A 19913-nucleotide genomic window follows, 5' to 3' on the forward strand; every position below is an offset into this window, starting at 1 on the left:
TAATATTAATAGTGTATTAGTTTGTTTAGTAATTCAGTGAGGAACTATCAGGATCTATCTCGGCTTGAATTAAGTTTCTGGTGTGGCTAGTGTAGGTATTGTTCTTTGCAATCCTGTAGTAGATGAGTAGACTTTACTGCCAGCCTTGTAGATTCAGCTGTTTATAAGCTTTTGTTACAATATCACATTACTCCTCACTGTTCAGCTGGACCTATGTCTCAGAAACATTCTTGCCAATTAATATGAGATGAATACCGAGATTTCTAGATGTACTTGGCATTCTGTGCACAATTACCTCACTCTGACAGCTGTATGTGATCTTCAGTCAGCTCTGTGTTTTCTAGAATACTGGCACTGATTTTATTTTTGCCATGGGGCATGTTCTTGCTGCCTTTAAGTAGTTAGAAATGGAACTTTAATATATTTTGCTTATTTTTTTCTTTAATTTGCACCTCGTTATTTTTTGTGACTAATAGAAAGTGGTTTTTGAAGCTCATGCAGATTGGATTTATTCAGCATAAAAATGTTCTCCCTGTGTTCATGGTAAATAAAAGAAGCCAATAATGTGTTTAAATCCAAAATAGAAAATGAATATGTCCACTTAAAAGTAGTAGTAAAGAGGAAGAGTTTATACTTTGTATATAAAGTAATATGAAAGCAAAATTGACAAATTCTTGTCAGAGAGTTGACAGTCAAATTAATATAAGACAGGTTTTAAAAAAACTAGATTATAATCTACTCATTTTATATATAAATCTAGATTTTGATACTGTAGAGCAAATAACCTTGAAAAATATTTAGCCATAGCATTCTCATTTCTTTTTTCCTGTGGTAAATAAATTACCAGAAAGTTGCCTAAATTTTCTTCATTATCATCCATTTGACACAATGTGTGAAATTTTTATTGGTATGAAGTTACAACATCATCTGTAATATTAGTATAAAAATTATCTCAGGTGTTCCATATGTGTCTCATTATAAATTATTTTATCAAGCATGGAGTTTTGCAGCAGACGGAACCTGTCATACACAGTGAGAAACTCCATTGGGAAGCTGCTATCACAGTGTTTGCCAAACCAACACAATGTTTTCTCTCAGCACCTGGGTTTTGCCATTGTATAGTCATGCATAAAAATACCAGGACAGTTGTATCTGGACTGATTCATTAATAAAAAATGTTTTAATGTAGATATGACTCCATTAAAGTAATATACATGTCTTTTAAAACTGGGTGTTTATTTTCTTTTTTATATACATCACACTTTATATACATATACCTTGAGATCACATTTCCAGCCTGCATTTTTAACCAAAGGATAAGTGAAATACTAGTACATTGATCATATAAAGGAATTAGCAGTGGAGATGAGAAGTAGAAAAAAAGGATATTGTAAATCGGGCTATATATACCTGGTGTATTAGGCAGGGTGCTCATACCTATACATGTAATTAGATTTATTAAGAATGGGCTGACACAATTATGGAGGCTGACAAGTTCCACAGTATGCTCTCTACAGGCTGGAGACCCAGGAAAGCCAGTGGCGTACATTCCTGTGTGAGACTAAACGCCTGAGAATCAGGAATGCCACTGGTGTAAGTCACAGTCCAAAGGCAAGAGAAGACGGATGTCTCAGCTTATGCAGTGAGGTAGTGAGGGAGAGAATTCAACCTTTCTCTAACTTTTTGTCCTATTCAGACTCTCAATGGGTTTGATGATGCCCACCCATATTAGGGAGGGCAGTCTGCTTTATTCAGACCTCATTCAATTCAAACACTCATTTCTTCCCAAAACTCCTTCACGGGCCATCCAGAAATAATGTTTAACCAGATATCTGGGCATCCTATGGCTCAATCAAGTTGACACATGAAATTAACCCTCACACTTGGCATGGCCCAGTAGGAAACAAATCAGAGATAATAAATTTAATCATTTTATTGTAATCATTACTATTTTACTATTACCAACTCTCTCCGTTTGTATTTTCTGGGAAACAAAACTTCATACATAGAGTCTATATCTCAGTGATTTAAATTGAAGGTACAGTCTGGTGAAGGCAGAAAGGAGCAGTAGGGGCTCAGTCCATATTTATGGAATGAATTAGTTAATTGCCATGAACATATAATCATCGTGCTGTGATTTTCTTTAAATGTCTTGAATTCTAGAATCGTTAAGTATCTCCTTTACAATTTGAATCATTGTTGACAACTGCACATAAACATTATCTTTTTAAGTTACTTTTTATACCCACATTTTTTCTGATCATTTAAGAGCAGAGCAATTTTTAGAACTTGCCTGCTTTTAAATTGCCTTCTATATTATTATTCTTCTGGTTATACTATTTTTAGTTTATTCTTCATTATTTTATTAATCCTGAAGAGTAGGTCTGATTTACCTAATTATTTAATTATATTTATCATTTAGGTTTTTTTTTTTTTTTTGAGACAGGGTCTCACTCTGTTGTCCAGGCTGGAGTGCAGTATCATGATCATGGTTCACTGTAGCCTCGACCTGGGTTCAGGCAGTCCTCCCTCCCGAGCTTCCCAAGTAGCTGGGACTACTGGTGCATGACACCACACCTGGTCAATTTTTGTTTTGTTTTGTTTTTGTCATAAAGACAGGGTTTCACTATGTTGCTTATGCTGGTCTTGAACTCATGGATGGGCTGAAGCATTCTGCCCACCTCGGCCTCCCAAAATGCTGGGATTACAGGTGTGAGCACCATGCTGGGCCTATCCTCTTAGTTTTAATATATTTTAGAAACTGGTAACATGTAAGTACTTCACAAATCTTCATAGTTCAATATAGTGTTTAATACACCTTTTATCCTTAGGCAATATTTTGAATATCATATATACTTGGCCTTATTTAAAACCTGAAATGAAAATCAAGAAAATTTTATAGAATTGTCCTATAACCTCTGATGCTAATTATAAAACTATAAAATTCTAAGGTGGGAAATGAGTTTCTAAACTTGCAACTAAAACTGAGAGGTCATCTTTACTTGAGAGTGTGTCAATCTACATGGCAATTCTTCAGATACCCTTGAAGGATATTTTTAAGGAAACCTAAGGAGTCTTCATCAGTCCTTAAAGAGAATAACATGGAACAGAGACTAATGTTTAAAACAAGGTAAAATAGCTGGTGAATGACAGATACTTGACTTTAAAAAAAAAATCTATATTTTGTGGGAGATTGTAAGATGCCTATCAACCTAAATTTTACTTTATTGTTTCAAAGCATTATAAAAGTGATGTAGATGCATGTGACACACAAAAAGGAAGCTTTAATAAAAAACTTTCAACTATGAATGAACTCAAAATATTAAACAACATTTATTTCTATGTTTACCTTTCAACATAAGTAATAAATATATTCACATTATAAAATGAGTTCTGAAAGTAAGCAAGCATATATATTAAAAAGTTAAACTTTGTTTGGCATCACTTGTGACACTCCCTTCACATATTTCTTGCTATGCACGTACATATACAAATGGGTACATGTACAAATACCTCTTTTCTAACAGAAGGATTCAAACTGAATTTAATAATTCATTCATATATTTATATATTCTTTCGAAAATATTTATTGAGTGTCTACAATGTGCCAGATACTTTTGAATGAGAAGTGGAAAAAAAGTCCCTGCACTCATGTGATTTACCTCCTAGTAGGTAGAGACAGCAGAATAACAAGCAGATATATATCTAGTACATCAGATGGTGATAAGTACTATGGAGAAAAATAAAGCAATGTGAGTTTGGAGGCATGCTGTTTTATATAGGGTAGCCAGGAGAAGCTTTGTTGTTAAGATGACGTTGAGCAGACAGTTGAAAGATGAGGGAGCAAGCCATGCAGCTGTCTTGGAGACAGTCTTCCAGACAGGGAACAGCAAGTAAAAAACTCAAAGGCAGGAACCTGTTGGCCTTTCAAGGAAGAACAGAGATGAGCATGGCTAAAACAGTGTTGTGATAAAAAGCAGGGAAATTTCTTAGGGAACTATTGTTGGAATCCATATGGAAGATGGCGATAGTGCAGATCAGAGGGGAACTTTGGAAGAGATGGTTAAATTCTGAATATATTTTACATGTATTGACACTTAATATGAAAGTGTAAAAGAGAAAAGCAAAGTATATATCAATGGCTTTTGAACTAAAATAATGGAAGAATGGAGTTGTCATTTATTGATCTGGATATAACCACGGAAAGGGCAGAACTGAGATGAGAGTTGTTCAGTTTCGGACAGGTTGACTTTGTATATGTTTTGATAAATATATTGTACATGGTGCTATTTATAGTACCGAGATATGTAAAGGCACATCAAACATAAAGGTGTAGTACTAAATCATGACTGCATAAAATTAACTATAATATATACTATTCTGCTGTAGCAATTTTGTAGCCATCTCCTGTTGCTATTTCATTGAGGTCAAATGTTTGAAATACCCACTTTAAAAAATGTGTGACACTAATCATCTCCACCTGAGCAGTTAGTCTATTCAGTAAGTTGCATATTGCAGTAAAAATGATATTTCACAGTTCTAGCATATTTCTCATCTTGTTTAGTATAAAACCATAAGCCTTGAATAACATCATGGGATCTATACTAAGTGCCACTCGTGATGCTGTAAATGTTCCCAAGAAGGCAAGTCGTGACAAAAAAACTTGAGTTCCTTAATATGTACCATAGATTGAGGTCTGCAGCTGCGGCTGACCACCATTTCAAGATAAATGAATCCATCATAAGGACTGTTGTAAAAAAGAAAAGAAAATTAGGGAAGCTGTGAAAGTGTCACTGACACTTTTTGTGGAAGGTTTTTGAAAATGCAGTTTTATGTGGGTATGTGATTGCGAAAAGAAAAGCCTATCTATAAACACTAATTTGATTTGAGAAAAAGTGAAGTCATTATATGACAAGTTAAAGCAAAAGGATCTAAATCTACATCAGTAAAGGATTTAAAGCTGGAGAATTTAATGTCAACAAGGGATGGTGTGATGATTTTAGAAAGATGTTTGGCTTAAAACAAATTGTCAAGATAATAGGAGAAGCAGCAGATGCTGATCAAGAGGCAGGAGACAAGTTCCCAGATGCTATTAAGAAAACTGTTGAAATGTAAGGGTATCTTCCTGAACAAGTTTTCAGTGCAGATAAAAGTGCCATATTCTGGATTAAAAAAAAATGCCACAAAGAACACTTATTAATAAGGAAGAGAAGCAAGCACCAGGATTTAAGGCAGGAAGAGGTAGGCTAAGTCTACTGTTTTGTGCAAATTCAATCAAGTTTATCATCAGAAATGTCCTTATCTCTAAAACTACTAACTCCTGGGCCTTGAAGGGAAAAGATAAACATCAGTTGCCTGCTTTTCAGTTGTACAACAAGAAGGCCTGGACAAGAACCCTTTTTCTGGATTGATTTCTTCAATGCTATGTCTGAAGTCATGAAGTATCTTGTCCATAAGGGGCTGCTTTTAAAGTTCTTTTGATATGATACTGGACAATGTGCCTGGCCATGCAGAACCCCATAAGTTCAACACTGCTTTAAAGAAGATGTACAGATAGCTAATAAGTATATGGAAAAGTGCTCAACATTACTGATCATCAGGGAAAGGCAAATTAAAACCACAATGAAATGTCACCTCATACCTGTTAAAATGACTGCTATTAAAAAAAAAAAAAAAACCCGCAGGACAACAAATCTTGACAAGGATATAAAGGGAACCCTTTTACATTGTTGGAAGGAATATAAATTGGTGCAGTCCCCGTGGAAAATGATACGGAGGTTCCTCAAAGAATTAAAAGTAGAATTACCATTTTATTCAGCATTCTGACTTTTGAGTATGTATCTAAAGGAATTGAAATCTGGATCTCGAAGAGATATCTGTACTCCTGTATTTATGACAGCATTATTCACAGTAACCTAAGATATAGAATCATTTCATCTCCATTAATGAATAAATGGATAAAGAAAATGTGGTACACACATACGATGGAATATTACTCAGCCTTTAAAAAGAAGCAAGTCCTGCCATTTTCTACAATATGAATGGACCTGGAGAAAATTATCTTAAGTGAATTAAGCTAGGCAGAGAAAAATACTGCATGATCTCACTTGTATGTGAAATCTAAAATAGTCAAACCCAGAAGCAAGAGCGGGGGCTGGGTGGGAGAGAAATAGGGAAGTATTAGTCAAAGGGTACAAAGTTTTGATTATACAAAATAAAATTTGGAGATATATTGTGTGTATAATATAGCGCCTATGATTCACAGTACTGTATTGTATACTTAAAAATTCCTAAAAGGGTGTATCTTATATTAAGTCCTTTTACTACAAATGGAGAAAAAAACAGGGAGGAGACAACATTTAAAGGTAATGAATAAGTTTTTGGCATTGCTAATGATGTTGGCTTGATGGCTTTACAGGTGTTGACTTATTTCCAAACACATAAAGTTGTATACATTACATATCTGCAGCTTATTATATGTCAACCATACCTCAATAAAACAGTTTTAAGAAAAGAAAGGGAGGGGAAAAATACATATCAGGTGTGAATTGTTCATTCATTAGAAATTAAAGAGTATTTAGCCATGAATTGAGTGACTGGCCCATATTAAGTACTCAATAAATATATATAATATTAAAAATCCAAATTGTAAAAAGTCGAAACAGCAAATGAAGTGTGAAATGAAGCTGGCAAACCAGGCACAAGCAGATCATGTAGGATTTTGTCAATCATACTAAGGATTGGGGTCTTAGTATTAAAAGGAAAAAAGGGATTTGTTGAGGAGAAGAAGGATTTTTTAAACAGGAAAGTGAACTGATGAGGTTTGATTTTTTTTTTTCTTTTTTTGGAGGTGGAGTCTCGTCTGTCACCCAGGCTGGAGTGCAGTGGTACAATCTCGGCTCACTGCAACCTCCGCCTCCGCCTCCTAGGTTCAAGAGATTCTCCTGCCTCAGCCTCCGAAGTAGCTCAGATTACAGGTGCCCATCACCATGCCCGGCTAATATTTGGATTTTTAGTACAGATGGGGTTTCACCATGTTGGCCAGGCTGGTCTTGAACTCCTGACCTCAGGAGATCTGCCCACCTTGGCCTCCCAAAGTGCTGGAATTACAGGCGTGAGCCACCATGCCCGGCCCTGACGAGGTTTACATTTTAAAAGATCATCATGGTTGCAGAATTGAGATTGGAATACAAGGGAGCAAGAGTGGATGTTGGCACACCAATCAAGAGATTGTTGTACCAGTCCAGGTAGTTTGGGATGGTGGAAATAGAGAATTTATAGATTTGAGGAAAATTTAGGAGATAAATAAACAGGAATTTCTAAAACAAACTGAATGAGAAAGTGTCAGAGATGTCTCCTGAATTTTTTGACTTGTGTAAATGAATAAATATTACTGCCAGTTATTAAATTCTGAAACTTCATGAGATCTAGATTTGTACTATGAAGTTAGTTAAATTTTAGACATGTTGATTTTAAGGTGCCAATGAAATATCCATTTGGAAATGGTGGTTAGGATGTTGATAAGGCAAGAAATAACTAAGATCAAAGCAGAACTGAAGGAGATAGAGAAGCAAAAAACCCTTCAAAAAAAATCAATGAATCCAGGAGCTGGTTTTTTGAAAGGATCAACAAAATTGATAGACCACTAGCAAGACTAATAAAGAAGAAAAGAGAGAAGAATCAAATAGATGCAATAAAAAATGATAAAGGGGATTATCATCACCGATCCCACAGAAATACAAACTACCATCAGAGAATACTATAAACACCTCTGCTCAAATAAACTAGAAAATCTAGAACAAATGGGAAATTCCTTGACACATACACCCTCCCAAGACTAAACCAGGAAGAAGTTGAATCTCTTAATAGACCAATAACAGGCTCTGAAATTGAGGCAATAATTAATGGCTTACCAACCAAAAAAAGTCCAGGACCAGATGGATTCACAGCCAGATTCTACCAGAGGTACAAGGAGGAGCTGGTACCATTCCTCTGAAACTATTCCAGTCAACAGAAAAAGAGGGAATCCTTCCTAACTCATTTTATGAGGCCAGCATCATCCTGATACCAAAGCCTGGAAGAGACACAACAAAAAAAGAATTTTAGACCAATATCCTTGATGAACATCAATGCAAAAATCCTCAATAAAATACTGGCAAACCAAATCCAGCAGCACATCAAAAAGCTTATCCACGAACATCAAGTGGGCTTCATCCCTGGGATGCAAGGCTGGTTCAACATATGCAAATCAATAAACGTAATCCAGCATATAAACAGAACCAAAGACAAAAACCACATGATTATCTCAATAGATGCAGAAAAGGCCTTTGACAAAATTCAACAGCCCTTCATGCTAAAAACTCTCAATAAATTAGGTATTGATGGGACGTATCTAAAAATAATGAGCTATTTATGACAGACCCACAGCCAATATCATACTGAATGGGCAAAAACTGGAAGCATTCCCTTTGAAAACTGGCACAAGACAGGGATGCCCTCTCTCACCACTCCTATTCAACATAGTGTTGGAAGTTCTGGCCAGGGCAATCAGGCAGGAGAAAGAAATAAAGGGCATTCAATTAGGAAAAGAGGAAGTCAAATTGTCCCTGTTTGCAGATGACATGATTGTATATTTAGAAAACCCCATCGTCTCAGCCCAAAATTTCCTTAAGCTGATAAGCAACTTCAGCAAAGTCTCAGGATACAAACTCAATATGCAAAAATAACAAGCATTCTTATACACCAATAACAGACAAACAGAGCGCCAAATCATGAGTGAACTCCCATTCACAATTCCTTCAAAAAGAGTAAAATACCTAGGAATCCAACTTACAAGGGATGTGAAGGACCTCTTCAAGGAGAACTACAAACCACTGCTCAACAAAATAAAAGAGGATACAAACAAATGGAAGAACATTCCATGCTCATGGGTAGGAAGAATCAATATCGTGAAAATGGCCATACTGCCCAAGGTAATTTATAGATTCAATGCCATCCCCATCAAGCTACCGATGACTTTCTTCACAGAATTGGAAAAAACTACTTTAAAGTTTATATGGAACCAAAAAAGAGCCCGCATTGCCAAGTCAATCCTAAGCCAAAAGAACAAATCTGGAAGCATCACGCTACCTGACTTCAAACTATACTACAAGGCTACAGTAACCAAAACAGCATGGTACTGGTACCAAAACAGAGATATAGACCAATGGAGCAGAACAGAGCCCTCAGAAATAATACCACACATCTACAACTATCTGATCTTTGACAAACCTGACAAAAACAACAAATGGGGAAAGCATTCCCTGTTTAATAAATGGTGCTGGGAAAACTGGCTAGCCATATGTAGAAAGCTGAAACTGGATCCCTTCCTTACACCTTATACAAAAATTAATTCAAGATGGATTAAAGACTTAAATGTTAGACCTAAAACCATAAAAACCCTAGAAGAAAACCTAGGCATTACCATTCAGGACATAGGCATGGGCAAGGACTTCATGTCTAAAACACCAAAAGCAATGGCAACAAAAGCCAAAATTGACAAATGGGATCTAATTAAACGAAAGAGCTTCTGCACAGCAAAAGAAACTACCATCAGAGTGAACAGGCAACCTACAGAATGGGAGAAAATTTTTGCAACCTACTCATCTGACAAAGGGCTAATATCCAGAATCTACAAAAAACTCAAACAAATTTACAAGAAAAAAATAACCCCATCAAAAAGTGGGTGAAGGATATGAACAGACACTTCTCAAAAGGCATTTATGCAGCCAACAGACACATGACAAAATGCTCATCATCACTGGCTATCAGATAAATGCAAATCAAAACCACAATGAGATATCATGTCACACCAGTTACAATGGTGATCATTAAAAAGTCAGGAAACAACAGGTGCTGGAGAGGATGTGGAGAAATAGGAACACTTTTACACTGTTGGTGGGACTGTAAACTAGTTCAACCATTGTGGAAGACAGTGTGGCGATTCCTCGGGGATCTAGAACTAGAAATACCATTTGACCCAGCCATCCCATTACTGGGTATATACCCAAAGGAATATAAATCATACTGCTATAAAGACACATGCACACGTATGTTTATTGCAGCACGACTCACAATAGCAAAGACTTGGAACCAACCCAGATGTCCAACAGTGATAAACTGGATTAAGAAAATGTGGCACATATACACCATGGAATACTATGCAGCCATAAAAAATGATGAATTCGTTTCCTTTGTAGGGATGTGGATGAAGCTGGAAACCATCATTCTCAGCAAACTATCACAAGGACGAAAAACCAAACACCGCATGTTCTTACTCATAGGTGGGAATTGAACAATGAGAACACTTGGACACAGGAAGGGGAACATCACACCCCGGGGCCTGTTGTGGGGTGGGGGAAGGGGGGAGGGATAGCATTAGGAGATATACCTAATGTAAATGACGAGTTAATGGGGGTGCAGCACGCCAACATGGCACATGTATACATATGTAACTAACCTGCACGTTGTGCACATGTACTTTAGAGCTTAAAGTATAATACAAAACTATATATATATATGTATAACGGATATTGATAATGCAAAACTAGATCTCACAGAAGAGTATAGGATTCCAGATATAACTTAGGAATGGTAATGGGTTGATAAATATCTCCCAGAAAGTCATGTTCATGAAGAACTTCAGAATATGACCTTATCTGAAAACTGGGTCTTTGCAAATTTAATTAGTTAAGATGGAGTCATCATACTGGATTGGGTGGCCCTAAATCCAATGATTGATATCCTAGGAGAGCGCACACAGAGAGACACAGAGAGAAAACTGCCATGTGAAGACAGGTAGAAAATGACAAGGGTTACTAGTAATCACCAGAAACTGGTAATGGAAGAAACAATGAAATATTCTTCCCTAGAGCCTTCAGAGGGTCTGTGGCCTAGCCAACAGCTTGATTTTGGACTCCTGGCATCCAGATTTGTGAGAGAATTAATTTCTGTTGTCTTAAGCCATCCAGTTTGTGGTTATTTTGTTACTGCAGCCTGAGAAAACTAATACAAGAATTATCGTTGTGTATTGCGGTATAGATAAGATATCCTAGAGAAAGAGTATAGTTAGGGGAAGAGTATAGGTAGTGCAAAGATTACAAATTGGCTTTCACTGACAGAGGTCCTCACAGACTAATTTTGGGCAATTTGGGCAATTTTATTATGCCCACCTTGTGCTTTAAAAAGCAGTAGGACCCAGCAGATGTGATACTTGGTTATCATACAAATAGGTTTATATCTATTACATCCTACCTACCACTTTATACATGTGTTTAACCACTGCAGGCATTTGAGTTTTTGAGCCTTTGTTCAAAGAAAGTATTAAAGGGATGTGGGGAGTGGCAAGAGAAAACCATGGGAACATTTCATAGGCAGATAGAATGTGATGAGTCAGCAAGGGAGTATAAAGAGAATTAAGGCCACAAATAAGAAAGAATGGTATTATGGAAGCCAGATGAAGAGATTGTTTAATGAATGAGGTGTCAAGAGTTTCCGGAAATCTACAGTATTTTTTAACCCATTGTGTTTGTTCTCATAGATTACACTGTTGAGGGAAACAAGAGCTGCTGCTGACATGGTTAATGTGTGTGTTTTAGAAAAATAATATTGCTCTTAGTATAAAGGATGGGCAAGAAGACAAAACAAAGCGACAAAAGATTTAATGAGTAGGTATTGCATTACCAAGTTAGTAGCTAATGAAGACTGAATATGAAAAAGAAGTATAATTAAGAAGATGTATGTATAAGAATTTAGAATAATGGAAAATTGTTCTAAAGTTCAAGCTTGTTTAATTAGGTGGATAATGATATTAACACAAGAAGGAATAACTAGTACAGTCTCTAAAATTAAGAGATTATTGTTTCTAAAGCTTGCAAGAAATACTAAGAAATAGGATAGAAAAGAAGAGACTTCATCTATTCCAAAATTATGGAAGTGAGGCTAGGGGAAAGCAATTTGATTCACTGATAAAGGATGATTAATGCTTAATTTGATTAGATTTGAATATGGGTATATGAACGCAAAGAGAAGACTGATACATAAAAGTAGAAATGGTGAACTCTTAACTTTGATTCAGGTCATATGAGGGAGCTTCAGTCCTCACTGCAGACAGAATGAAACTAATGAAACAGATTCTGAAGATAATATTGAGGATCTACATAAAAGGCTTTGTTTGACTTTGAGGGTTTGCTGCCTCCTTTTCAGTTGTTTGCACTTAACTCCATTAGATAAAGAGCAAAGGTGTGAGGCCACTGTGATCTCAACCGCAAAGGAAACTGTTAGGCAGATTCAGAAAACTTCAAGATGGTTATGTAACCACGTGGTGTCCAGAGGAGTGATGTGTTTTCATATAGCTTTGAGCGAAGGCTGGCAGTTCCTGTAAACTGCAGTTGTATCTTAAAGTTCCTAGGTGTTCTGGATAGGAATTCAGGGAGCCAGGTGCATCAAGGAAGACTGCCCTTCTGTCCTTCATACGTTGTTAAATATTTAAGAGGGAACTCTCTTACACACAGGTTGAGTACCCTCTGTCAGCCTTCGTTGTGGTGGTAAATAGTAGCTTTATGAGTTCTAAGGGAGACCGTAACCCTCCTTCAGCCTCATAATCTTCATCAGCACAAGTCAGGAAACATATCTGAAGTAAGACCATCTTTTATTATGCTCCACTTCTCCAATCACAGCCCCATGGGCTCCAGGTGTGATGGCTCCCTTGTTGGCTTCCATCTGTATCACCTGGAAACAAGAGGGATCCCAGGAATCCTGTGTCTCTCTGCCCAGATCTTCCCTTTATCACCAGAAATCAACTGGGAAGCCCAGAACTCTGTTCCCATGCAAAAATTTTCACCCCATCTTCCCTCTACCACAACACTTACAGCTTCACCACTTTGTCTCTAGAACTCTGAGAACTAATCCCATCATGCCTTTTATCCCTGTTCATATTAGCTACCACCAGAGCCTGAGGACTCACAGCTCATTTCTTATTCCTAGGACCCTAATCAAAGGTATCTCCATAAGCCCTTGGTTTTGACTAAGTATCCCATTTTCTGGAATTCAGTCAGTCATTATCAAAATTGCCTATATATACTGCCTCTTCTCTGAAAGTTTCTTTGTTTTCCTACCTAATCAAAACCTAGCTCTTGTAATGAAGCACACTGTCCATACTCCTCAAGCAGTGGATTTCTCTCCCACATTCCTTGTATGGAATAAGCCTCCATACTTCTCATTGCTAATTGTAGACTGTGTGTGTTATCTAATGTTGTGTAAGAAGTCACCCCAAAACTCAAATGGCTTATAGCCACAACAATTATTTAGTATCTCTCATAGTTTCTGTGGGTCATGAATTTGGGAGTATACTTGGCTATGGGTTTCTTGTATTAGATTTTTCCTTCTAATAATATACCCTTTCCAGTGTAGTGTATTTTTCATATATGCTGTACCCCTTTCAATCTAATGTTAAGTATTATTTTTTCTAGTCCAAGTTTTCTTTAGATTATCATTGAGGAAAGACCTCTCTGCCTGTTTTCAGGAAAGTACACGAGCTTTTTTCCTGGCAGCCTAAGGTAAATTGCAGAGCAGTGATGGTCCACTAATTATACCTTTCATTACAAATCAATTTTTTTGGATTCTTTTCATAATTCTGCACTACATTGACTTTCATCTCTTTTTCTTCCAGTGTTACAAATTTGTTTGTTTGTAGGTATTTGGTTAGTATATTAGAAGAGGTTAAAAAATTGTAGTCAATTATTTTAAGCTGTAATATATTCTCTATTTTGTTTTGGGGAGTAACTATATCCTACTGGAAGCTCAGTTTTTAAATTTTTGTTTCATATTTCATTAAATCTTCCTCTCATCCTTATGGCATGCTTCATTAGACTTAAATCTCTGCTCAAATAGCACACCCTCAGAAAAAGACTTCTGTGTTAATTAGAACAGAGATGTTTTATGGGTATTCCTGAGATATTGTTTCCCTTGTTCCCTAGGTTTTGCCTGTGACTACAATCATCATCTGTTTATTCTAGTGTGATATACAGATTTTGCTATATTCCAAGAGTGCTGAGCTATAAAAAGTTTGGCAAACATTAAGATGAAGATTTAAATGTAAAATAGATTTAGGACCAAAGTAACAGTGACTTAAACAAGACACAGGGACATTTATATTTCAATCCAGAGGTCAACAAGTAGAACTGCTCTAGAAGCTCTGTACCAAAAAGTCTTATAGGAACTGAAGGTTCTTCTATTTTTTTGTTCTACTCTCTACTGCTCTTGTTTGCATGGTCTTAGTTTGCTTGGTACCATGAACACATTCCAGACAGAAAAGAAATTAAGTAAGCAGGTAGGGGTAGAAAGTGTGGGTGAAAAAACATACCCCCCCATCCCTTTTAAGTACATGACCTGGAATTTGTGCATATAATTTCTGCCCACATTCAATTGGCCACAACCTAGTCATGTAGCTATCCTAGTAGTTGCATGGAAATCTGAAAATTGCAGCCTCTAGTCTCAGCAGTTGAGTTCTCTGTTACTACTAGGAATAAGGAGAGAATGGATGGGTAAAGGGAGGAGTAGCTGTTTTATTGGTTAGTAATAAACCAGTTTGAATAAAATAGCACACCCCCGTCTCTCTAGCCCTTTACTTTTTACAGCAAGATCTGTATTTCTCTTTTTATTTGTTAGGAAAAAAATAAAATACTTATTGTAACCCTTTCATTTAGTAATAATCATGTCTCACTTAAATCATAAAAGCTTCAGTAAAACCCAAACCAGTCTTTGAAGTCATCTTGGAAATAGAAGTAGCCCAGAGTCCCTAGGACTTGGATAGGCTGCAAGGGCTCTATGAGTCCTATGCAATTGTAAGTGAAATTGTTTGTTAAGGTACATTTATATAGCATGAGTGTTTAAGAGCATGAGTTCTGGATTCAGATTGCCTGAGTTTAAATTCCAGCTCTGCCTTGTGCTTGATTTGTAAGTAAGGCAATTGACTTAACTTGTCTGTCTGTGCTCAGTTTCCCTATCTGGAACATGAGAATAATAGTATACCTACTTCACGGAATTGTTCTAGGAACTGAAGCTAGTTAATACATTTAAAGGACTTACAATAGTGTCTCAATGTTAAGTGCTGTGTAAATACTAGCATTTTTATTGATACATAATATTTGTACATGTTTACAGGATATATGTGATATTTTGATAAATGCACAGAATGTGTAATGATCAAGCCAGGGTATTCAGGGTATCCATCACTTCAAGCATTTATCATTTCTGTGTATTGGGAACATTTCAAATCTCTTCTAGCTGTTTTTAAATATACAATATATTGTTGTTAACTATAGCCACCTTACTGTGCAATCGAATATTAAAACTTATTTCTGCAATCCAATTGTATGTTTGTACCAATTAATCTACCTCTCTTCATCTACCTCTCCCTACAGCACATATACCCCTCCCAGCCTCAGATAACTGTCATTCTACTCCCTATCTCCATGAGATAATATATTTAGCTCTCACATATGAGTGAGAATGTGTGATATTTGCCTTTCTGTGCCTGGCTTATCTCACTTACCACAGTGACTTCCATTTCTACCCATATTGCTGCAAATGTAGGGTTTTATTTTTTTTTTGACCAAATAATACTCTATTGTGTATATATATACCACATTTTCCTTATCTATATCTATTCATCTGTTGATGGATACTTAGGATGATTTCATATCTTTGCTACTGTGAATAGTGCTGCAATAAACATGAGGTTGTAGATATCCTTTTGAGATAATTGATTATTTTCCTTTGGATAAATATCCAGTAATGGGATTTCTGGATTGTATGTATGGTAGTTCTGTTTTTGTTTTTTTGAGAAACCTCCATGCTGTTTTTCATATGGCTACATGATTTGCGCTTCCCTGATGATTAGTGATGTTCAGCATTTTTTCATACACCTGTTGGCCATTTGTATGCCAACTTTTCAGAAATGTCTGTTCAGATCCTTTGGCTGCATTTTAATTGGATTAGTTGTTTTGCTGTTGAGTTGTTTATTTGTATTATTATTTATATTCCTAGGGAGGATGGTCCATATCTTCCATCTGATTATCAGTAGGGTCTGTTATAAATTTTTATTTAATACCTGAACATCTGGATAGGCTATGATTGTAACATCTTTCATAGGCTATGATTGTAAAATTTAAACTTGTTCTTTTTTAATCAAAAGTCATCTGATCCCTCATGGTACAGAAGTTTATTTAGGGGAATCTATCCCAATTGCATTTTCTTACAAAGCACCTTTTTGTTTTTATTTTATTTTACTTTTAATAATATAATATAAATTAATATTTATGTTTATCTCAACTTTTTTTTTAATTGTCACTGGGTTTGTTTTAAATAAAATTTTCTAGATCTTAATTTAAAATAGAAATTGCTTTCTTTTTCTTTTCAAAAACCCTGTGGAACTAATAGTTCTACATAAGAAATGTTAACATCACCAAGTTGCATGTGTAACTCTATAAGCTGAGTAGTAGATATGTGATTAAGTAACGAACATTGATTTTTGTTTTTGTTGTAAAACATAGGTGCAATTGAGCTGAATTGGGTCAATTGAAAATATTACAGTCTGTTAGCATAATGAAGAAATAAGAGCCTGTACAGCTGTTCTTTTTCTGAAAGTGGAAGATAGTGGCTAAAAGAAAAAATCTGATGCTTCAACATTGTTAGGAATGAATTTATATTGTTCTATAATAAATTGCCAAATGTCATATTTAATAAATCATTTTTAAAAAGTCAGATCAACAATAAATTTTCAATATCTCATTACTTATCTCCTATAGTTATATTGAATATCAAGAGTATTTGCATTTTAAATTGCTAAATCTTACAGAAATTGTTTTGTCAAATTGGTTGGTACCAGACTTGGAATTTAAACACAAAGCAGCTGTGTTGAGCAAATACCATTTTCATAACATTTGTATGCTTTCAATTAACAAACTGGAATGAACTGTTAAACATCACCATTTCCATGTTTAACTACTGTTTCTACTTTCTCAATGACTGATTTGCTTTCTTGGTAGATTATTTATTTTAACTGAAAAAGAAAGAATTTTATTTAAATAATCCGTATTTTTCCCCCATCTGCAGAACATACTCAGGAAAAGTGGGGATTTCCAATGTGCCACTATTTAAAGGAAGAGAGATGGTGCTGTGGTCGTAATGCCAGAATGTCAGCATGTTTGGTATGGTTATATTTTTTCCTGGAGTAACAGCTTTATCCAGATGTTGTAGAATTTATTATTTTTGGATAGTATCATGCATTCAATGCCAAATTTTGCAGAACATCCTCATTAATGCTTTTGTGCATTGGAAATTATAAGAAAAAAATGACTTGCCCTTTAAATAATATCCACTCTACATGAAGTGTAATGATAAAATTATATATAAGTATTTTAATTATTATATAAAATATAATGTAAAGTGTTCAATACTTTATCCAACGCTATGTGGTTTGTGTTTCTTTATAGCAGATCGTTTGGTTTCCTAAATTTTTATAGAATCAGAAAAATATTAAGCTAATTGAGATATGAAGTAACTATCTAATTAAATAAAACATTTATTGTGCTTCATTTGACTAGTGCCCTCAGACCTAGAACACTGTAGCCCATAATGTTCTCTATTCATGGCACTATGTCAGTTTACAAAGAAATGAGTTAAATAATGTAAGTGATTTTTGTGTTATCAGAAAACTAAAATACTGCAGCTATGTAGAATTAATAAATTTGGAGATCTAAAGTACAATGTAAGGACTATAGTTAATATTGTATTATATACTGGAAATCTTCTGAGAGTGGATTTTAGGTGCTCTTACTGCACACACACACAAATGGTAATTATGTAAGATGGTGGCTATGTTATTAATAAATTGCTTACCTATTATAATCATTTCACTAGATATAGATGCTGCTCAGCTTATGATGGGGTTATGTCCCAATAAACCCTTCATACGTTGAAACTACAGACAAAAATGCACTTAATACACCTAACTTACCAAATATCATAGCTTAACTTAGCCTACTTTAAACGTGGTCAGAACACTTAAACATTAACCTACAGTTGGGCAAAATCATCTAACACAAAGCCTGTTTTATAATAAAGTGCTGAATATCTCATGCAATTTATTGAAAACTGTATGGAAAGTGAAAAATATAATGGTTGTATGAGTATTCAAATTATAGTATCTACTGAATGCATATCACTTTTGCACTATTGCAAAGTTGAAAGTTGGGAACTGTCTATATATATATAAACATCATGTTGTACACTTTAAATTTATGCAATAAAATATTTAACAAAGTAAAATAAAATAAAATACAGTTGATTAAATAATATGTTTAATGTCCAACTGCAAGATAAACTAATTCTTTTAGGACCCATTATTTCTATGCCTGTTACATAGCAATATAAGAAATAGTGTGCCAGTGTTCTAAGTTATATACTAGAATTATCTTAGAAATGTATTTATGCTAACATAATAATTTCCTTTGGTAGCCCCACTTAAACTACTTTTCTGGAAATTTGTCTTGTTCTCTCATTCTCTAGTAAATGGTACTTGTTCAAGTTCTTGTTAGAATGACAGGTTCTTCTTGGGATAACTTGAACATCAAAATGCTCATAGCCAGTGTTATATACCCTTGACGCAAGAAATTGAAATAGTCTTTATGAAGTGAATCTAGCCTCAGAGAAAAGACCTCAAGATATTGGCATCAGGGATTTCACAACGTAACAAGATAGATCTATCTCTCTGTGGTGAGACCCACAACTAATAGTCCTCACTCATAAGCAAAATACTTTTAATCAGATTTATGTTATCCTCATTTTAATTATTAACAGAAAGCCAAGAGTCAATACATATCTAAGGGAAGTTTAACCAAAAAAAAAAAAAGAGATTAGATTTAAAAAAAGAAAAACCAACTGGGAAGAAATGTAGACTATCTAAAAGAAAAGAACTATGTAATATCCCTTAGAAAGACAAAAGATTATATTGTATCCATAAAAAAGAATTATTTCTATTAAAATAAACATTCAGAGAACCAAAACGAATACTTTGGAAAATAAATTCTGTAAATGTAGAATTAGCAGACCATGCTGGCCTTAACTTGCCCTGATCAATGTCAGCTGCCCATGGAATGCCCTTCTCCTTAGCTCCATCCCAACCCATGTCCACCTTGTCTTATTTTTTTGATTCCAAAGTAATGTTGGAAAATCTAAGGAACAATTCTTTTAATATATCTTATTTTATTGCCTTTTGCTCCATAACTGACATTTTTGAAAAATATTCAAAGCTTAAGTGGTCTTCTTTAAAAAAAAAAAAAAGATACTTTGCTGGGTTTTCTGGGGAATGCTTTCAGATAAACAGTTAAGGATACTAACCAGACACAAAATATTAATTAAATTAGAGCAATAGCATTAGCATACGTTAAGCCTGATAAAACTTCTAAATTATTCCAGACTAGTATGAAATGAATGCTTGGTATGTTTTCTTCGTCCTCTTTGTCATTGTTCAAGAACAGTGTTAATGTTTGCAAAACACTTTTTAACCACCTACCTGATTATCTTTTATTATGTAATCACAATTTATTATTTCTATTTCTAAATTAAGCTCATCGGCAACACATACCAAAAGCAGTCTTGGGGTATATGATATTTTTATGGACACCAAATCGCCTCTTTTTAAATAGTCTATTTTTTTTAATTCCGTTTGGCCTTTAGGAAAATTTATAAGAAAAATCTAATCTGAAATTAGCACAAGGAGTACCATAAATGAAAACTCATTGTTATCTTCAAGGATAAATCTGTTCTGGACCTGTTGCTGTTTAACATAATATGAAAATTATATAATAGCT

The 19913-nt window shown here is 35.1% G+C and overlaps 1 protein-coding gene across 13 annotated transcripts in view; it reads left to right on the forward strand.

The window, feature by feature from the left end:
- METTL25 (methyltransferase like 25) overlaps positions 1-19913 on the forward strand; it is a 124257-nt gene that overhangs the window by 58964 nt on the left and 45380 nt on the right. For all 13 annotated transcript variants that reach the window (XR_008511720.2, XR_008511721.2, XR_008511719.2 and 10 more), the window contains 1 exon segment: positions 17155-17249. Coding sequence is in view for 9 of the 13 variants with exons in the window: in XM_024256063.3 (XP_024111831.2) it covers positions 17155-17249 (95 nt within the window). In the remaining 4 variants the exon portion in view is untranslated.

This window comes from Pongo abelii, chromosome 10 (genome assembly GCF_028885655.2).
Source record: "Pongo abelii isolate AG06213 chromosome 10, NHGRI_mPonAbe1-v2.0_pri, whole genome shotgun sequence".
Classification (NCBI taxonomy): Eukaryota; Metazoa; Chordata; class Mammalia; order Primates; family Hominidae; genus Pongo; species Pongo abelii.